This window comes from Pseudopipra pipra, chromosome 1 (assembly GCF_036250125.1).
Source record: "Pseudopipra pipra isolate bDixPip1 chromosome 1, bDixPip1.hap1, whole genome shotgun sequence".
In the NCBI taxonomy this organism is placed as follows: Eukaryota; Metazoa; Chordata; class Aves; order Passeriformes; family Pipridae; genus Pseudopipra; species Pseudopipra pipra.
In genome coordinates this window covers 98,776,561-98,791,736 of record NC_087549.1, presented here as the reverse complement: position 1 = coordinate 98,791,736, position 15,176 = coordinate 98,776,561, and the positions used below count along the sequence as shown (strand labels likewise).

At 43.0% G+C, this 15,176-nt stretch overlaps 1 protein-coding gene across 6 annotated transcripts in view; it reads left to right on the top strand.

Moving 5' to 3' along the window:
• The window catches only part of ICE1 (interactor of little elongation complex ELL subunit 1), a 45,074-nt gene that overhangs the window by 5,527 nt on the left and 24,371 nt on the right, over positions 1 to 15,176 (top strand). For 3 of the 6 annotated variants that reach the window (XM_064667104.1, XM_064667119.1, XM_064667110.1), the window contains 5 exons: positions 11,043 to 11,066; positions 11,598 to 11,635; positions 13,395 to 13,477; positions 13,744 to 13,783; positions 13,872 to 13,928. In XM_064667104.1, coding sequence (XP_064523174.1) covers positions 11,043 to 11,066; positions 11,598 to 11,635; positions 13,395 to 13,477; positions 13,744 to 13,783; positions 13,872 to 13,928 — 242 coding nt within the window. The remainder of the gene's footprint in view (positions 1 to 11,042; positions 11,067 to 11,597; positions 11,636 to 13,394; positions 13,478 to 13,743; positions 13,784 to 13,871; positions 13,929 to 15,176) is intronic. The other 3 variants (XM_064667132.1, XM_064667107.1, XM_064667126.1) reach the window with 1 other exon arrangement.

Genomic DNA, 15,176 nt, shown 5'->3' with positions numbered 1-15,176 from the left:
ATTATTATCTTGTCTTGAAGTGGCTCTTGCTGGTTGTTTAGCAGAAGTTTTTTAAGAACGGGATGAGATAGAGAAAAAGCTTTAGTTCTCCAGTTTTAAGTGATTTTTAGTCTCAGCTTTTTGTTATTTCCATCCATTTCAGTTATGCTGATAAGTCCCTGAGGATAATAGAGAAATTATATTATCAAAGTGGTCTGCACTAAAATCAGTCCTTAAAATAATTGTTTTTAAAGAAACAGCTCAGCAGTTTAGGGCAAACTGTGTGCCATGTTTGAAAGTGAACAGGGGGGATTTGGCACCAAAAGTGCAGAAGCTGCTTTTGCTGCCACAGTACAGAATATTCTGAAGCTGTGCCTTGATAGTTCCCAAAGTTTGTTTTTCCAGTAACTAGTCACTCCAAGGGTTCCTTGCCTGGAGCATATGTGTATACTGTCATTTCTTACAGCTCTTGATGAATACTCTAATGAACTTGTCTACTTGCTTTTTAACCCTCTAATCTAAATCTCCTGTATCACAGAATTGCGACTTCTCTATATTGTTTAGAAAGGTGCTTGTGCTCTCAAAGAGAACCAGCTAATATATAACTGGGTGTTATTAGTTGGTAGTTGTGGTTATTTTTCTCTAGATGCATCACTTTGCATTTATCAAAACCAGCGATTGCTCTCTAGTAACTTGGAATTCTAAGACCCATTTGCTCTTTTTTGTAGTCAGCTTTTATTTCCGATGTGTTCCAGCACACATCCCAATGGGACTCCCACTGGTGACTCCTTACTTGCTTGTTAGCTGACTACCATTTTTAATTTTGGTGTTCTTAAGCTATTTTGGTGCTACCAGCAGGTCAAGGGAAGGGATCAGTTCCCTCTGCTCAGCACTGGTGAGGCCAGACCTGGAGTACTGTGCCCAGTTCTGAACTTCTCTGTAAAAGAGATATGGGTATACTTGCAGAAGGTCTAACAAAGGGCCATGGAGATGAACAAATGACTAAAGCATCTCTCAAATGAGATACCCTAGTATCTTTACATGACTTGTGAAATATACAGTACTCGCAAAGCACAGCATCACGCCACTATTGCCCAAAAGGCTGTATAAGCAGACTAACATTGTTGTCTCTTCTTCTGCCAGACTGCACTTATTTCACATATAGGTGTACTCAATGTTCTGTGAGCTTAATGGAATATTTAGCACATCATCCTGTCTAAGAGCAGCAGAGGGCAGCTACACCATTGCTAACTGTATCTTAGGAGGGAGCTGACCAGCCCAATGTGCTGGCAGTGTACTGTGTCAATACAGATACATTGCTTGTCTCCTATCTGTCATTTATATGTTCAAGAAGAAGGAGCCGGGGAACTACAGGTCAGTCAGCCTCACCTTGATCCCTGGGAATGTGGTGGAGCAGCTTATCCTGGAACTCATTTCCAGGCACATGAAGGACAAGAAACTCCTTGGGAGTAGACAGCATGACCTCACCAAGGGAAAGCAATGCTTGACTGTCCGGGATCTACTCCCCTGGTAGATGAGGGGAGAGCAGTGGCTAGTGTCTTCCAGTCCTTCAATGAGGTCTCTGACATTGTCTCCCATAAGAGCCTCACAGCCCCTCAGGCTGGTACTGTAGGGGCTGCATGGGCAGACAGTGAGGTGGATTGAAAATTGGCTGAATGGCCAGGCCCTGAGGTTGGTAATGAACAGTGCAAAGTCTAGCTGGAGACCAGTAGGTAGCAGTGTACCCTGTGGGAAGACAGTGAGGGCCGCACACTGGGTCTAGTCCAGTTTAACATCTTTGTTAATGATCTGCATGATGGGGCAAAACATATCTCAGTGAGTTTGTCAATTATACAAAGTTGGGAGGAGTGGCTGATGGACCAGAGGGGCGTGCTGCCATCCAGCATGAGCTTGACAGGCTGAAGAAATGAGCTGACAGAAACCTTGGGAAGTTCAACAAGAATTGCAAAGTCCTGCACCTGATGAGGAACAACCCCACACACCAGTACATGCTGAGAGCCACTCAGATGGAGAGCAGCTTGGGATGCTGCTGGACACCAAGTCAGACAGGAGCCAGTGATACACACTTTGTGGCAAAGAAGGCTACCGGTATCCTGGTCTGCACTAAGCAAAGTTTTGCCAGCAGGGAGGGAGGCCTGAGGGAGGTGCTCCTCTGCTCAGCACTGGTGAGGCCACCCCTGAAGTACTGTGTTCAGTTCTGGGCTCCTCAGTACAAGAGAGACATGGACATACTGGAGTGAGTTCAGTGAAGGACTATGAAAGTGATTAAGGGATGGGAACATCTCTGCACTGACAGAACACTGAGAGAACTGGGACTGCTAAGTCTGGAGAACAGAGGTCTCAGGGCTGATATCATCAGTGTCTATAAATACCTGAAAGGAGGGTGTAAAGACGACAGAGCTAGAACCAGGCTTATTTCCATGGAGCCCAGTGACAGGACAAGAGGTCATGGGCAAAAACTAAGACACAGAAGGTTCCCTCTGAACATCAGGAAACATTCTTCTTTGCTGTGAGAATAACTGAGTACTTTCACAGGTTTCCCTGGGCAGTTGTGTCCTCTCCATCTTCACAATACTCAGAAATCATCTAGACATGGTCAGTTAGCTGTAGGTGGCCCTGCTTGATCAGGGTGGGTTGGACAAGATAACTTCCAGAGGACCCTTCCAACCTCAGCCTTAATTCTGTGATGCTGTAGCTATTTTGTATAGCTCTGATGCTCATGTATTTTAAGCAGTAGGTCATATGACTTCAGTAACTTGAAAGCTGGGTTTCTTCAGAAGCAGAATAATAGTGAATTGTTCATAAAATTATTGTTAATCTACAGTTACTGTAAAATAATTTAGGTCAGAAATTATCTCGCAAGTCCTCTGATCCAATCCGTCATTCAGAGTCAGTGTCAAAGTTAGCTTGCTCAGGACCCTGTCTAGTTGAGATTTGAATATTTACAAGGATTGCATTTCCCATGTTATGGGAATGCAAATTCTGTTAGCATAGCCTTCTGTCAGCTGCAGTTGTGCATGAATCTTAAAGCTCAGATCATGGACATGAGAAGAGCAGACTTCAGGCTGCTCAGGGAATTAGTGAGGTCCCCTGAGAGAGTGTTTTTGCAGGTGCTGGGATCCGTCACTGCTGGTCACTTTTTAAACATCGCCTCTTAAGGGCACAGGAGCAGGCAATTCCCAAATGTTGGAAGTCAAGCAGGCAAAGCAAAAGGCCAGTTTGGCTGAGCAGGGATTATTTCTCTTGGAAATAAGGCAAAAAAAGAAGGTGTATGCCTAGTGGAAGCAAGATCAAGTGATATAGGAAGAATTCAGAGATGCTGCTTGCCACTGCAGGGAGAAGATTCATGTGGCCAAACTCAGGTGGAGTTGAAGCTGACCAGAAATGTGGGGGACCATAAAAAGAGTTTTTTAAAATAGATGAATGGCAATAGGCAGTATAGAAATGTCATTGGCCCATTACAGGATGAGGATGGTCACCTCCCAAAGAGGGACAGAGAAAAGGCAGATGTGTTTAACACTTTCTTTGCCTATATCTTCAACACAGATGATGGACCAAGGGAGTCTCAGTGCCCTGAGCTGGAGGACCATGACCACGAGAATGCACAACTCCCAGTTGACCCTGAAATTGTGTGGGATTTTCTGCTCTAGCTGGATCCCTACAAATCTATGAGGCCTGATGGGATTCATCCCAGAATCCTCAAAGAGCTACCTGATGTCATCACAAAACCCCTCTTGATGATTTTTGAGCAGTCTTGGAAATCTGGAGAGGTCCCAGCTGACTGGAAGCTGGCAAATGTTGTCCTGATTCTCAAGAAGGGCAAGAAACAGGACCCTGGAAACTCCAGGCCTATCAGTCTCACTGCAGTGCCTGGTAAAGTTATGGAGAGGTTTATTCAGAGACATATTGAAAAAGACCTGAAAGACAATGCAATCATTAGTCACAGCCAGCATGGCTTCATGAGAGGAAAGTCCTGCCTATCCAACCTGATTGCATTCTGTGACAAGGTAACCCACCTAGCTGATCAGGGGAAGGCAGTTAATGTAATCCTTTCAGATTTCAGTAAAGCTTTCAATACTGCCTCTCACAGTATCCTGGTGGACAAAATGTCCAGCACACAGCTGGATAAACACATCATGCGGTGGGCGAGCAATTGGCTCACAGGTCGAGCACAGAGGGTAATAGTGAATGGGGTGATATCAGACTGGCGACCTGTCACTAGTGGTGTTCCAGAGGGCTCCATCTTAGGCCCTGTGCTCCTCAACATCTTCATAAATGACTTGGGTGCAGGACTGGAAGGGATACTGAGCAAGTTTGCAGATGACACAAAACTGAGAGGAGCTGTTGACTCCCCCGAAGGCAAGGAGGCCCTGCAGAGAGACCTTGACAAATCAGAGGACTAGGCAATCACCAACCAACAAGGGAAACTGCCGGATTCTGCACCCGGGTTGGGGCAACCCTGGCTGTATATACAGACTGGGAAATGAGATTCTGGAAAGCGGTGCAGCAGAAAGGGACCTGGGGGTACTGGTCAATGGCAAGTTGAACTTGAGTCAGCAGTGCCCTGGCAGCCAGGAGGGCCAACTGTGTCCTGGGGGGCATCAGGCAAAGCATCGCCAACCAGTCGAGGAAGGGGATTTTCTCTCTGCTCTGCACTGGGGCAGCGTCACCTTGAATTATGTGCAGTTTTGGGCACCACAATATAGAAAGATATTAAGCTTTTAGAGAGGGTTGAAAGGAGGACAGCAAAAATGGTGAAGAGCCTTGAGGGGAAGCTGTATGACGAGCGGCTGAGGTCACTTGGTCTGTTGAGCCTGGAGAAGAGGAGACTGAGGGGAGACCTCATTGCAGTCTGCAACTTCCTCCTGAGGGGAGGAGGAAGGGCAGGCACTGGTCTCTTCTCTGTGGTGACCAGTGACGAGACCGAGGGAATGGCCTGAAGTTGTGTCAGGGGAGGTTTAGGTTGGATATTAAAAAAAGGTTCTTCACTCAGAGGGTGGCTGGGCACTGGAATAGGCTTCTCAGGGAAGTGGTCACAGCACTAAGCCTGACAGAGTTCCAGAAGCATTTGGACAATTCTCCAGAGTGTGACTCTTGGGGATGGTCCTGTGCAGGGCCAGAAGTTGGACTTGATGATCCTTGTGGATCCCTTCCAACTTGGCGTATTCTGTGCACTTGAGTTGTGTAGCATAAGAGGAGTTCTGTCTAAATGTATTATCTACAAACCTTGCTGTTTGTAAATCACTAGATTTTAATATCTGCCTATTTTCTTAATGTAATTGCAGGTGTTGATGAAATTAGTATACTACTGCACCTGTAAATGTAACTACTTAATTTGTAAATATCATTGCAATGATAATGTTGGCACTTAGTGGCTGTTTGGTTATTCAGATTTTTTAGTTGTTTATATCATAGAATTTTTATTTTGAGTTGAGAAGGACCTGTAAGAAGCATTGAGTCCAACTGCCTGTTACTCACAGGACTACTTAAAGCTAAACCATGTGACTAAGATTGTCAGTCACATGCTTCTTGAACTCTGACAGGCTTGGTGCCAATGATGCACTTCCCTGGGGAGTGTGTTTTGATGACCGACCACCCACTCACTGAAGAATCTTTTCCTAATGTCTGACCTGAACTTCCACTGACACAGCTTCATTCTGTTTCCTTCTGTCCTATCACTGGTCACCAGAGAGAGGACATCAGCACCTTCCCTTCCACTGTTCCCCACTGAGGAAGTTGTAGACTGCTATGAGGTTACCCACTAGCCTTCTCTTCCCTAAGCTGAACAGGCCAAGTGACTTCAGCTGTTCCCTGTAAGTCTTGACCTTGAGACCTTTCACCATCTTGATCATACTCCTCTGGATGCACTCTTACTGGTTTGATGTCTTTATATTGTAGTGCCCAAAACTGCATACAGTACTTGCAGGGGTGTTGCACCAGAGCAGTGTACCAGCAGGTCAGTCACCTCTCAACCAGATAGCGATGCTAGGACATGGCTGGCCCTTTTGGCTGCCAGGTAGCACTGTTGACTAATATTCAGCTTACCATAGATCAAAACCCCAAGATCTCTTTCTGGTCTCTCATCCCCCAATTTGTGTGCATAACCAGGATTACTTTAGCCCATATGGGGAATCCGGCACTTGCCCTTGTTAAATTTTGTATGGTTGGTGATTGCCCATTGCTCTAGTCTATCCAGAGCTCTCCGTAAGGCCTCTCTACCCTCAAGGTAGGAGGGTAGAATCTACAGCTCCTCCTAATTTCAGTTGGCAGAGCTACTTAGTGTACGCATTTGACTCCTGTATCCAGATCATTGAAGAGCACTGGCCCCAGAACTGAGTCCTGGGGAACCCCACTAGTGACTGAGCACAATCCTGATGTAACCCTATTTGCTATAACTCCTTTAGCATGACACATCAGCCATCAAATGTATCATGGACTTTTCTAGCTGGATGCTGGTCATTTTGTCCAGAAGGAGAAACATATCAAAAGCTTCACTAAAGTCCAAAAAGCCTCACATCGACTGACTTCCCTTAGTCAAAAGGATGGATGATCTTTTTGTAAAAGGAAATTAATTCATTAAACAAGACTTTCCCCTCATCAGCCTAGCTAAGACCAATGACTGCATTGTCTCAAGTGTTTTTCAGTAACTCCCAGAGTAACCTTCTCTATCATTTTACCAGTAACTGGAGTAAAACTGACAGGCCTGTCATTACCAGAGTCTTCCTTCTTACCCTTCCTGAAAACTGGAACATTTGCCAGCTTCCAGTTGACTGGGACCTCTCCAAATGCTCAAGACCATTGAAAAATAATGGAGAGAGGTCCTGCGCTAACATTGTCCAGCTCTTTTAGTACTCTGGCATGAATCTTGTCAGGCTCCATAGACTTATGTGTGTCCACCTGGAGCAGCAAATCTTGAACAGGTTCAGAGTTGTCTGGGAGTTTATCACCCTACCAGTCATGGTCTTCCAGCACAAGTCTCGGGGTCATCAGGGCCCATTGTTGATGAGAGATGATGAGTGACAGAGATGAAGGCGGCATTAAAGATCTCTGCTTTCTCTGCATCCCTATTTGTGATGTGACTGACCTCATCAAGCAATGGACCAATGTTATTTCTGATCCTTTGTTTGCTGTTAAGATATTTTGAAAGACCCTTTTTGTTGTCCTTAAGAGTACCGGTCAGCTTGAACTCTAATTGAGCTTTGGCTGCATGAATCTTCTCCCTCAATGGTGAACAGCATCTCTGTAGTCTTCCCATGTCAACTGACCTTGCTTCCACTATCCATGCACTGTAGATGCAGTGCTTCTGTGCATTGTTTAGAAGATTATCTACAGAGAATCAGATGTTTACCTCCTGTTTTCTGAAGGACAACTCCTCCCTCCCTTTTTTTTTCTCTGCAAAGATGTTTTATGAGCAATTTTTTTCTGAAATTCTCATCTATGGCTTGACTGTCAAAGTCATTATATAGAGAAGTAAGTATGAACCTGTTCAGGCTGAGAAGGCACAAGATCGTTGGTCTATTACTTTATAGTATAAATTCTTTGACTACTTGTTATAGGCTATAAATCCAATGAGGGAATGGGAAGGGGGAAGAGGGTCAATTAACTTTACAAAAGGTCTAACCAGCAAAGCCAGATTCCTAGCTAATGGCCCATCGAAGGCTGGAGGGGGGGGGAGAAGAGTTTGGGATTTTTTTTTGGGTAGCTGGCCCAGCTCATGGAGATGGGGGAGAGGTCAGTTTTTCTGGGTTCTCTCTCTGGGACAGAGATGGGGTTTGCGTGTGTGCTTTTGGAGAAAAGGCCTAGAGGCCTGTCTTTCTGGCTTCTCATCCTGGTCAGCCCTGACTACTGGCCTCGACTTGCTTGCAATCTGTCTTTGTCTCCAGCCCGGACCTGCTGCGTTTTCATTGGAGAGTTGTTTTTTTTTGTGCTCACTGGGAGAAAAAAGGAGGAGCCTTGAGACACCGTCATCTGAGGACAACAGTGAGTTCCGTGGGAGTGGACTGCTTTCCTTTCCCCCTTCTTCCATTGGGGGAAGGGTCCCCATTTTTCTTTTCGGTTTCTCCCACAACCCGAGACCACCCCCCCAGACCCCCTTCCCGCGTGGTGACCGCCAGAGCCCAACAGCGCCCCCTGCAGGCCAACACAGAGTACTGCAGGCTCTGCACCTTCAGTGATCCAACAGCGCCCCCTGCCAACTGTGATTAGAACTGCGCTAAAAGACAGAGAAGTATTCAGACTTCTCCTTTTGTTTGAAGAGGACTTTTGGGTACAGGACTATTGTCTAGTCTTTTTTTGTGTTCTGTTACTGTTCTTGCCAATATACATATATCTTTTATAAAGGGTTGTTATTTCTTCTGTTTTTCCACACTTCCTCGATTAAAGCCCCTTAATTTTGAATTTGCAATTGCTGAGAGAGAGGAGTTTGGTCTGTCTCATAACTCATCCTCTTAGCAAACATTCCAGTCTCTTCAGGCTGAGACATTTTTGGTGCCCAATGTGGGGCCTGGAAAGAGGAAAGGTGGAAAAAGAATAACTACCCTTTGTGTGAGTTACACACATTTTGAACCCCTTGTGTGATTGACACGCGTTTTGAACCTGTAGGCACCATGATGTTAGGGGTTGTTGGTTTCCTCTGGCATATAACCATGCCAAGATATCTGTCCCACCTGTCAATGTGTTTCAGTTCAGATACTAGTACTCTCATTGCGATAAGTACCTTTGAGTTTGTGCATTGGGTGTATGATACGGCAAACTCAGCACCTATGATTTTCATCTGGAATATGTCCTCAAGGATGCACTACTGTTCTAGCCTAAGCTGTTTCCTCTGGGGTTTTAAGGATAATTAAAAATCAATGTGTTTTTCCATTCCTATGGAGAAACACAGGGGAATGTATTTGCCCAACCCTTTATTCAGTTTCCCTTTGGATACAATACAATGGCCTCTGGGAAGTTTAAATCCTCTTTAGATGTCAGAGACGTTTTACTTGTTGGGCTTTCTATCCTAGTTTGTGCCATTATAGTATACCTAATATATGAAGCCAAGGCCAAAAATTACCGAGAAGGCGTCCAGGAGCCTGCCCCAAGGATGGAAAACCTCGAGTGGCATGGATTATGGGAGGACATGGGTAAATTCTTAGAAAGGTGCTCAGCTCCCACAAAATGGAAGCTCACCCTTGAACAACCCTTGAACCCTACAAAAATAATGAAAGCCGTGAGGGAGGGAGGTTGTGATGGATCCATGGAGAGGCAGTTGGCAACTGCATGTGGGGTTTTGGCCATTGCCTACCGGAAGTTGCTCGGTATAGTGCAGCACTTCCAGGGAAAAAGAAAAGATGAAAACAAAATACCTAATACCAAGGCGACTCAGGATAAGGCCAAATCAAAGGGGCAGACCAAGCCAATGGAGGTTGCCCCTATCCAAAAGAAGAAATATAAAGCCAAATCAGTTCGCCCAGTTGATGATGATGGGGAGGCAGGACCCTCACAGGCGGCTGCTCCGGAGCCAGAAATCTTCACTGAGTCTTTATCGTATAACAACCTCCGGAGCTTACAGACAGACGTTGCCCATCAACCAAATGAGCCCGTTCTGGCCTGGATGATCTAAGTTTGGGACTCTACAGGTGATGCCATAAACCTTGATGGCAGTGAAGCAAGGTTCTTCAGGTCGATTGCCCAGGATGTGGGTACTGAGGAGGCGTTTGTGAGGGAATCAAAGTCTTTGTCTCTCTGGGCACGGCTTTTGGACGGTGTGAGGGAGAGGTTCATCTACAGAGATTCCTTGCGGGCAGATCATTATACCCAGACTGGAAGACCATAGAAGAAGGGATCCTGCGTCTGAGGGAAATGGCACTGCAGGAAGTATTGTTTGGAGGGGATGGGCAACCCATCAACGATCCTGACAGGGCTAAGTGTACACCACAGATGTGGTGGAGCTTCACCCATATGGGACCGTCCACACATAAAGGTTACCTGACATCATTGCAGGCTGGGGAAAAGCGGGAGCCAGTGATGTCTATAATAAATAAACTTTGGTTGTACGACAGTATGATCAAAGGACCACTACAGGCCTGCATCTCCACTGTAGAGACACTGATTAAGAATCTCAAGGAATTAACTACAGGGTTGAAAGATAAACAGGAGGGACTGAAAGAGAGGATTGAGGGAAACAATTTCCATATGGCCCCAGTGAGAACCAGAGGCTCCCCAGCTAGAGAGAGCGGACAGACCTCATGAACTGAGTTGTGGTACTTCCTAGCTGACCATGGAGAAGACATGAGACGGTGGGACAGGAAACCTACCCGTGCCCTAGCAGCCTGAGTACAAGAGTTGAAAGAGAAAGGAAAAGGGAAGTCTGTGAAAGTGAGTGCCGTACCAGTATCCTGTGGGCAGGGATCTGACCCAGTAGAGGGTACCTCCCATTGGTATTCACAAGAGGAAAACGGTGATTGGCAGGATGAAGATCAATGTTAGAGGGGCCCTGCCTCTAGCCAGGTAGAGGCACGGGACAACCGTGTCTATTGGACTGTGTGGATCAGGTGGCCTGGCACGTCAGACCCACAAAAATACCAGGCTTTGGTTGATACTGGCGCTCAGTGTACATTAATGCCCTCAGGACATGTGGGACCAGAGACTATTTCCATTTCTGGGGTGACTGGAGGGTCTCAAGAGTTGACCATGGTGGAAGCTGAGGTGAGTTTGACCGGGAAAAACTGGCAGAAACTGAGACACTACTGAACATGCAAAAGGTGGGCAATCATCATCCCGTTTATGAGTGAGTTTTCGAATATATTCCACTTAATGTCTGAAGTGATAATTAAAGCCTGCACATCCAAAAAGGCTTAGGCTGTAAATCTCAATCCATTTCACAGGTTTTAATATGGAGAAAGATGAACTGTGGTCTGCTTCATGAGTGCGATCAGTGAGCATGTGTTTTTCAGGACAGAGTTCTCTGTCACAACAGTTTAAAAACAATTTATGGGATATTGGGATTTAACAGAAGGAAATAATAAAAATATTTACTTGTCTACTTATTTATTTTCCAGTTCTGTGTATGTTTTACATATAAGGTAGGTTTGGAAATGCTGAAGTCAAAATTATTCAGGATGCATGATTATTTTTGTTTCGGTTTGGCTTTAGTAAACACTTGGATATTGTAAGCAAAAAGCTGTGGGACATGCGTGATCCTGAAGGCTATTCCTGATTATCTCATTTCTTAGATACTATTCGTTGTAAGCAAGTCTTAATTGTTTTTAAGGAGTAAAACTAACCTGTCTGCATTACATTATAGAAATACAAAAAACAGAGGCCGGTTTTCTGCTGTTGCGTTTCTAACTCCAAGATGTAGCTAAAGGCATATTTATGTACCTGGATTAGTGGATTGACCCTCTTAAAAGCAAACTCAGATATAGCTGTCTGTGTGAGAAAGTCAGCAACATGCTGCTGATTTATTTTTTCAGCTTCAGGTACTTGTTGGTCTCACAGGTCCTGGGTATAGGAAGTGTGTTTTTTCTGAAATGGCTGGATTTATTTTTTTTCTGGCTTTTCATGCAACATAATTCTATTTAAAAAATGGTCTATTAATATGTTCTTTTTAACAGGAGAAAGAAACTGGAAACAAAAGTGAAGAAGCTTGAAGGTAACTTTCTACATTGTGTTGCTGTACTGTTGTTCACCTCAATCTCCTGGTTCTTTTTCTCTCCAAAGAAGTAATTGTGACTTTAACTCAGAGGCTCCAAGGAGCAAAGCAGGGCCATAATGTGTGGAATTACATCAGCCTTCCTGCAGAATGTTTTCTGATGAGTATCTTAGGCACATGACGTAAATCAAGTTGGAAGGGAGCTTCTGGTCATGAAAACCTCAAAGGATAGAGTCTGACCAGCCTGTCCAGGCAACTTGATTTGCTGCGTGACTGACATGTCTTTCCTTATAACCAGTGGGAAACTCTCGTGTTTCAGTTTACGCCTGATGTCTACTGTACAACGGTGAACAGTCTCATTCTATCTTCTTGATACCTTCTTCTACAGGAAAGCTGTTCTTGGTTCCTTCTAAGAATTGTTTTGTTCTCCTCTCAAACTAATTAAGTCTAGTTCAATGGGCATGTGCTCCCATGTTCTAATAATCCTGGCAGAATTCTTCTAGTCATGTTTGTAATAATGTTTAAATATATGGTGATCCTGGTGTGTATTTTCTGATTTTTAAATATTCTGGCACTTGTATTTTGGTTGGTCAGTTTGTTTGTTTGCTTTGTGTTTAAGTAGAGATAAAGCATTTGCCTCATGGCACTGTGTTTTTCTTGTTTTCTGGTAGAAGATGGATATGCATAAAACTTTCTGATACTTCACTTGTACTGTCATCTGGCAAGGCAAATATTTGTATTCATCGCATGCTTACGGCTGTGCTTACCAAAGTTTAAAGTACAGTGAACTGAGAGACTTGTATCTTAGTGTTAGAAACCTCCCAAATCCTGCTCTAAAGTACAGGTACAAGGTGTTAATTTTGATGAGAATTTTGGAGTTCCATTTTAGAACAGCTAGGTTTTTATACACACTTGCCTCCAAAAACTCAAATTCTGCCAGAACTAGAACAAAATACTGAGAGAGAGTTTGTGTTAGGTCCAATTTTAGTGACTATTTTATGTGTTTTGGCATTTTTTTCTGTGTTCATTAAATATCCCAGACCTCATATCTTTTGTCAATATGAAATTTTGCCATGGTTGTTTTTTGTCAGCCTACCACCTTTGATGCCTTTTTAAGACCTTTTGTTTTAATATGCTTTCTTCTGTGACCTGATCTGATCAGCAGGCAAATTCCATCTGTCTTTACTGTTCTGGGAACCTCACATTCAATTCTCGTTTACCTACCCTGTACTCTATTCCCACCCATCTGCAGTCTTCCAAGGTGTCTGTTACACATTAAGAGATAAGGTCCTCTTCTCTGTTTATTAGTATTGAGAGCTATCTGCATCTTTCTAATGCAGCTGACTGTGGTGTTTTCATCTTTGAACGAGAGCCCTCTTTTAAATAAGAGAATCAAACGTGTAAAAAACCCACTGCACCTCATTCTTCATTTTATTTCATTTTTTCACTTGGTCTATATTGTTCTACAGTACAATATCATTATAGTATGACCCATTCTTCATTCTTGCATGTAAGTGAGAAAACTTATAAATGTATTGCAGTAGTTCAGAACAGTAATTATGCAATAGAAGACAACATACTTGTATGCATGTGTTGTTGTCTTAATGACCCAAAATATAACTTCAGTAGTTTTTTATTTCACACTATATATTTATTTTTTTCTGGTAATTTGATTTGCAAACTAGTGACGGGCACTACTTAAATTAGTGGTCATCATAGTGTAGTTTCTAACTTGAATTATGGTTCATTTTTCTTGAAGAGGCTGCAACAAAGCATACACAGGAGTTCAGACAACTGAAAACTGAGAAGAAAAGGCTTGAAAAGGAGCTTAAAAAGGCACAAGTAAGGCTTTCCTTGTCTTTGGGTGAAGCTTTTTTAAGTACTTCTAGAGGAAAGAAAGGAAGCTGCTGGTAGTAGAGATACTGAAACAGTAAAATTACATTTATTGGGAGTATTGAGTAACTAAACATAGCAATTCACCTTGAGAGAGAAATTTTCCAACTGAAGAATGACCTTTGAAATGTTGATTTAGATTTCATGCTCACTGAGAGTAGATGCTCTACAAACTATGTATGGCATAAAAAATTAATACCTTTTAATTTTAACAGGGAAAACTTGATGGTGTATTTAAAGAAAAGTGCAGAAAAGGTAGGTGTTTACCTTTGATTGCCTTCAGATTTGTATGTGGTATTTTTCCATTTGAACATTTTCTTTCCACCTCTCCTCTTTTTAATAGTTAAGCATGCAGAGACCCAGAGTTCAAGGGAAGATCTTAAAACAGATATAGACAAAGGTAAGACTTTTTGCAAGACTGTTCTCTGTGTGGAACCAATCATTATGAATTTATTGCAACTCTTCTGGAGTTGCATTTTGGAAACAGAGGATAGTGACGGAAATGCTGTAAGAGCAGATGTGGTTGATATGAGTGTGTTACACTTATGAAGGACTAACATAATAGGTGACTATTTTTCAGTTTTGCAGTAAGGAAAATACTGGATTCATAAAAAGGACTAGCGTGCCACGAGCATATGTGAAGTCAGTTGATGTGCAATTATAAAACAGAATGCAAACACTGAGAAAAATACACATGATCCCTTTGTCTTTGAAGCTCATTGCAATCATAAAGGACAAAATAGGAGTACAATATGCTACAATTTCTGTATGAGGATCAAGTGAAAATTCAGGAGTTATAGCTGTATCTTGTCCTATTGACTTTTTTTCCCCTAATGATCTAAAATACATGCTACAAATAATCTGAATGTAACTGTAATGGAGCAAATTCCTTCTAAACTTCCTCTAAAGTACTGAGGCCAAACTTGAAGCAAATTTATTTTTTGTATTTTTTCAGTCTTTTAAAATGTTGGTATTGGCTTTGAATGGTTTTGATATTCTGAAGGTGATTTTGAGGCATAAGAACCTCCTTGTTCTGTTTCTTGCTTTGCAATTAGTTTGTTGCAGAAATTAAATTTTCTGAAAAAGGTAGACCTTGTCAGTTCCTGTGTGCCTTGGCATATTTTTTTACTTCCATTTGAATTGTACTGAATTAGTACTCAACTTGGTCTTTTCATTTTTAATTCATGGCAAAACAGGAAAATTAATACCTGAGGACGAATTTAACCTTCAAATAGGAGACGAGTTTATTAGTAATGAGAAAATGTTAGCATTGTTAATCGCCACTAAGCAAACTTTTGCAGCTTTTCCTCTTGCATGCTGAGGTTTTTTTAACATGCCTCTTCATAAAACAGTTGCAGTTTGGTGTGGCCTTTGACTTAACGGAATTGGCACAAAAACAATAGTCTCTGTTCTGGTTGTTGAATCTGATTATAGTTTTGGCATAAGTAGATGAGGTGCTTGTGTATTTTACTGAGGTTTTGGGTTATTTTTCCTCATCCCCCTGCCCTTCTGTCTCTGAAACTAGGTTGTTTGACATCACCTAGCAATGGTGCTGTTAGGACTCTAGACAGGGTCTTCTAATGTTGGGGTCTGATAATTGATTCAGATACATGGTGCTATTACTCCACAATAAGACTAAGAGTGAGCA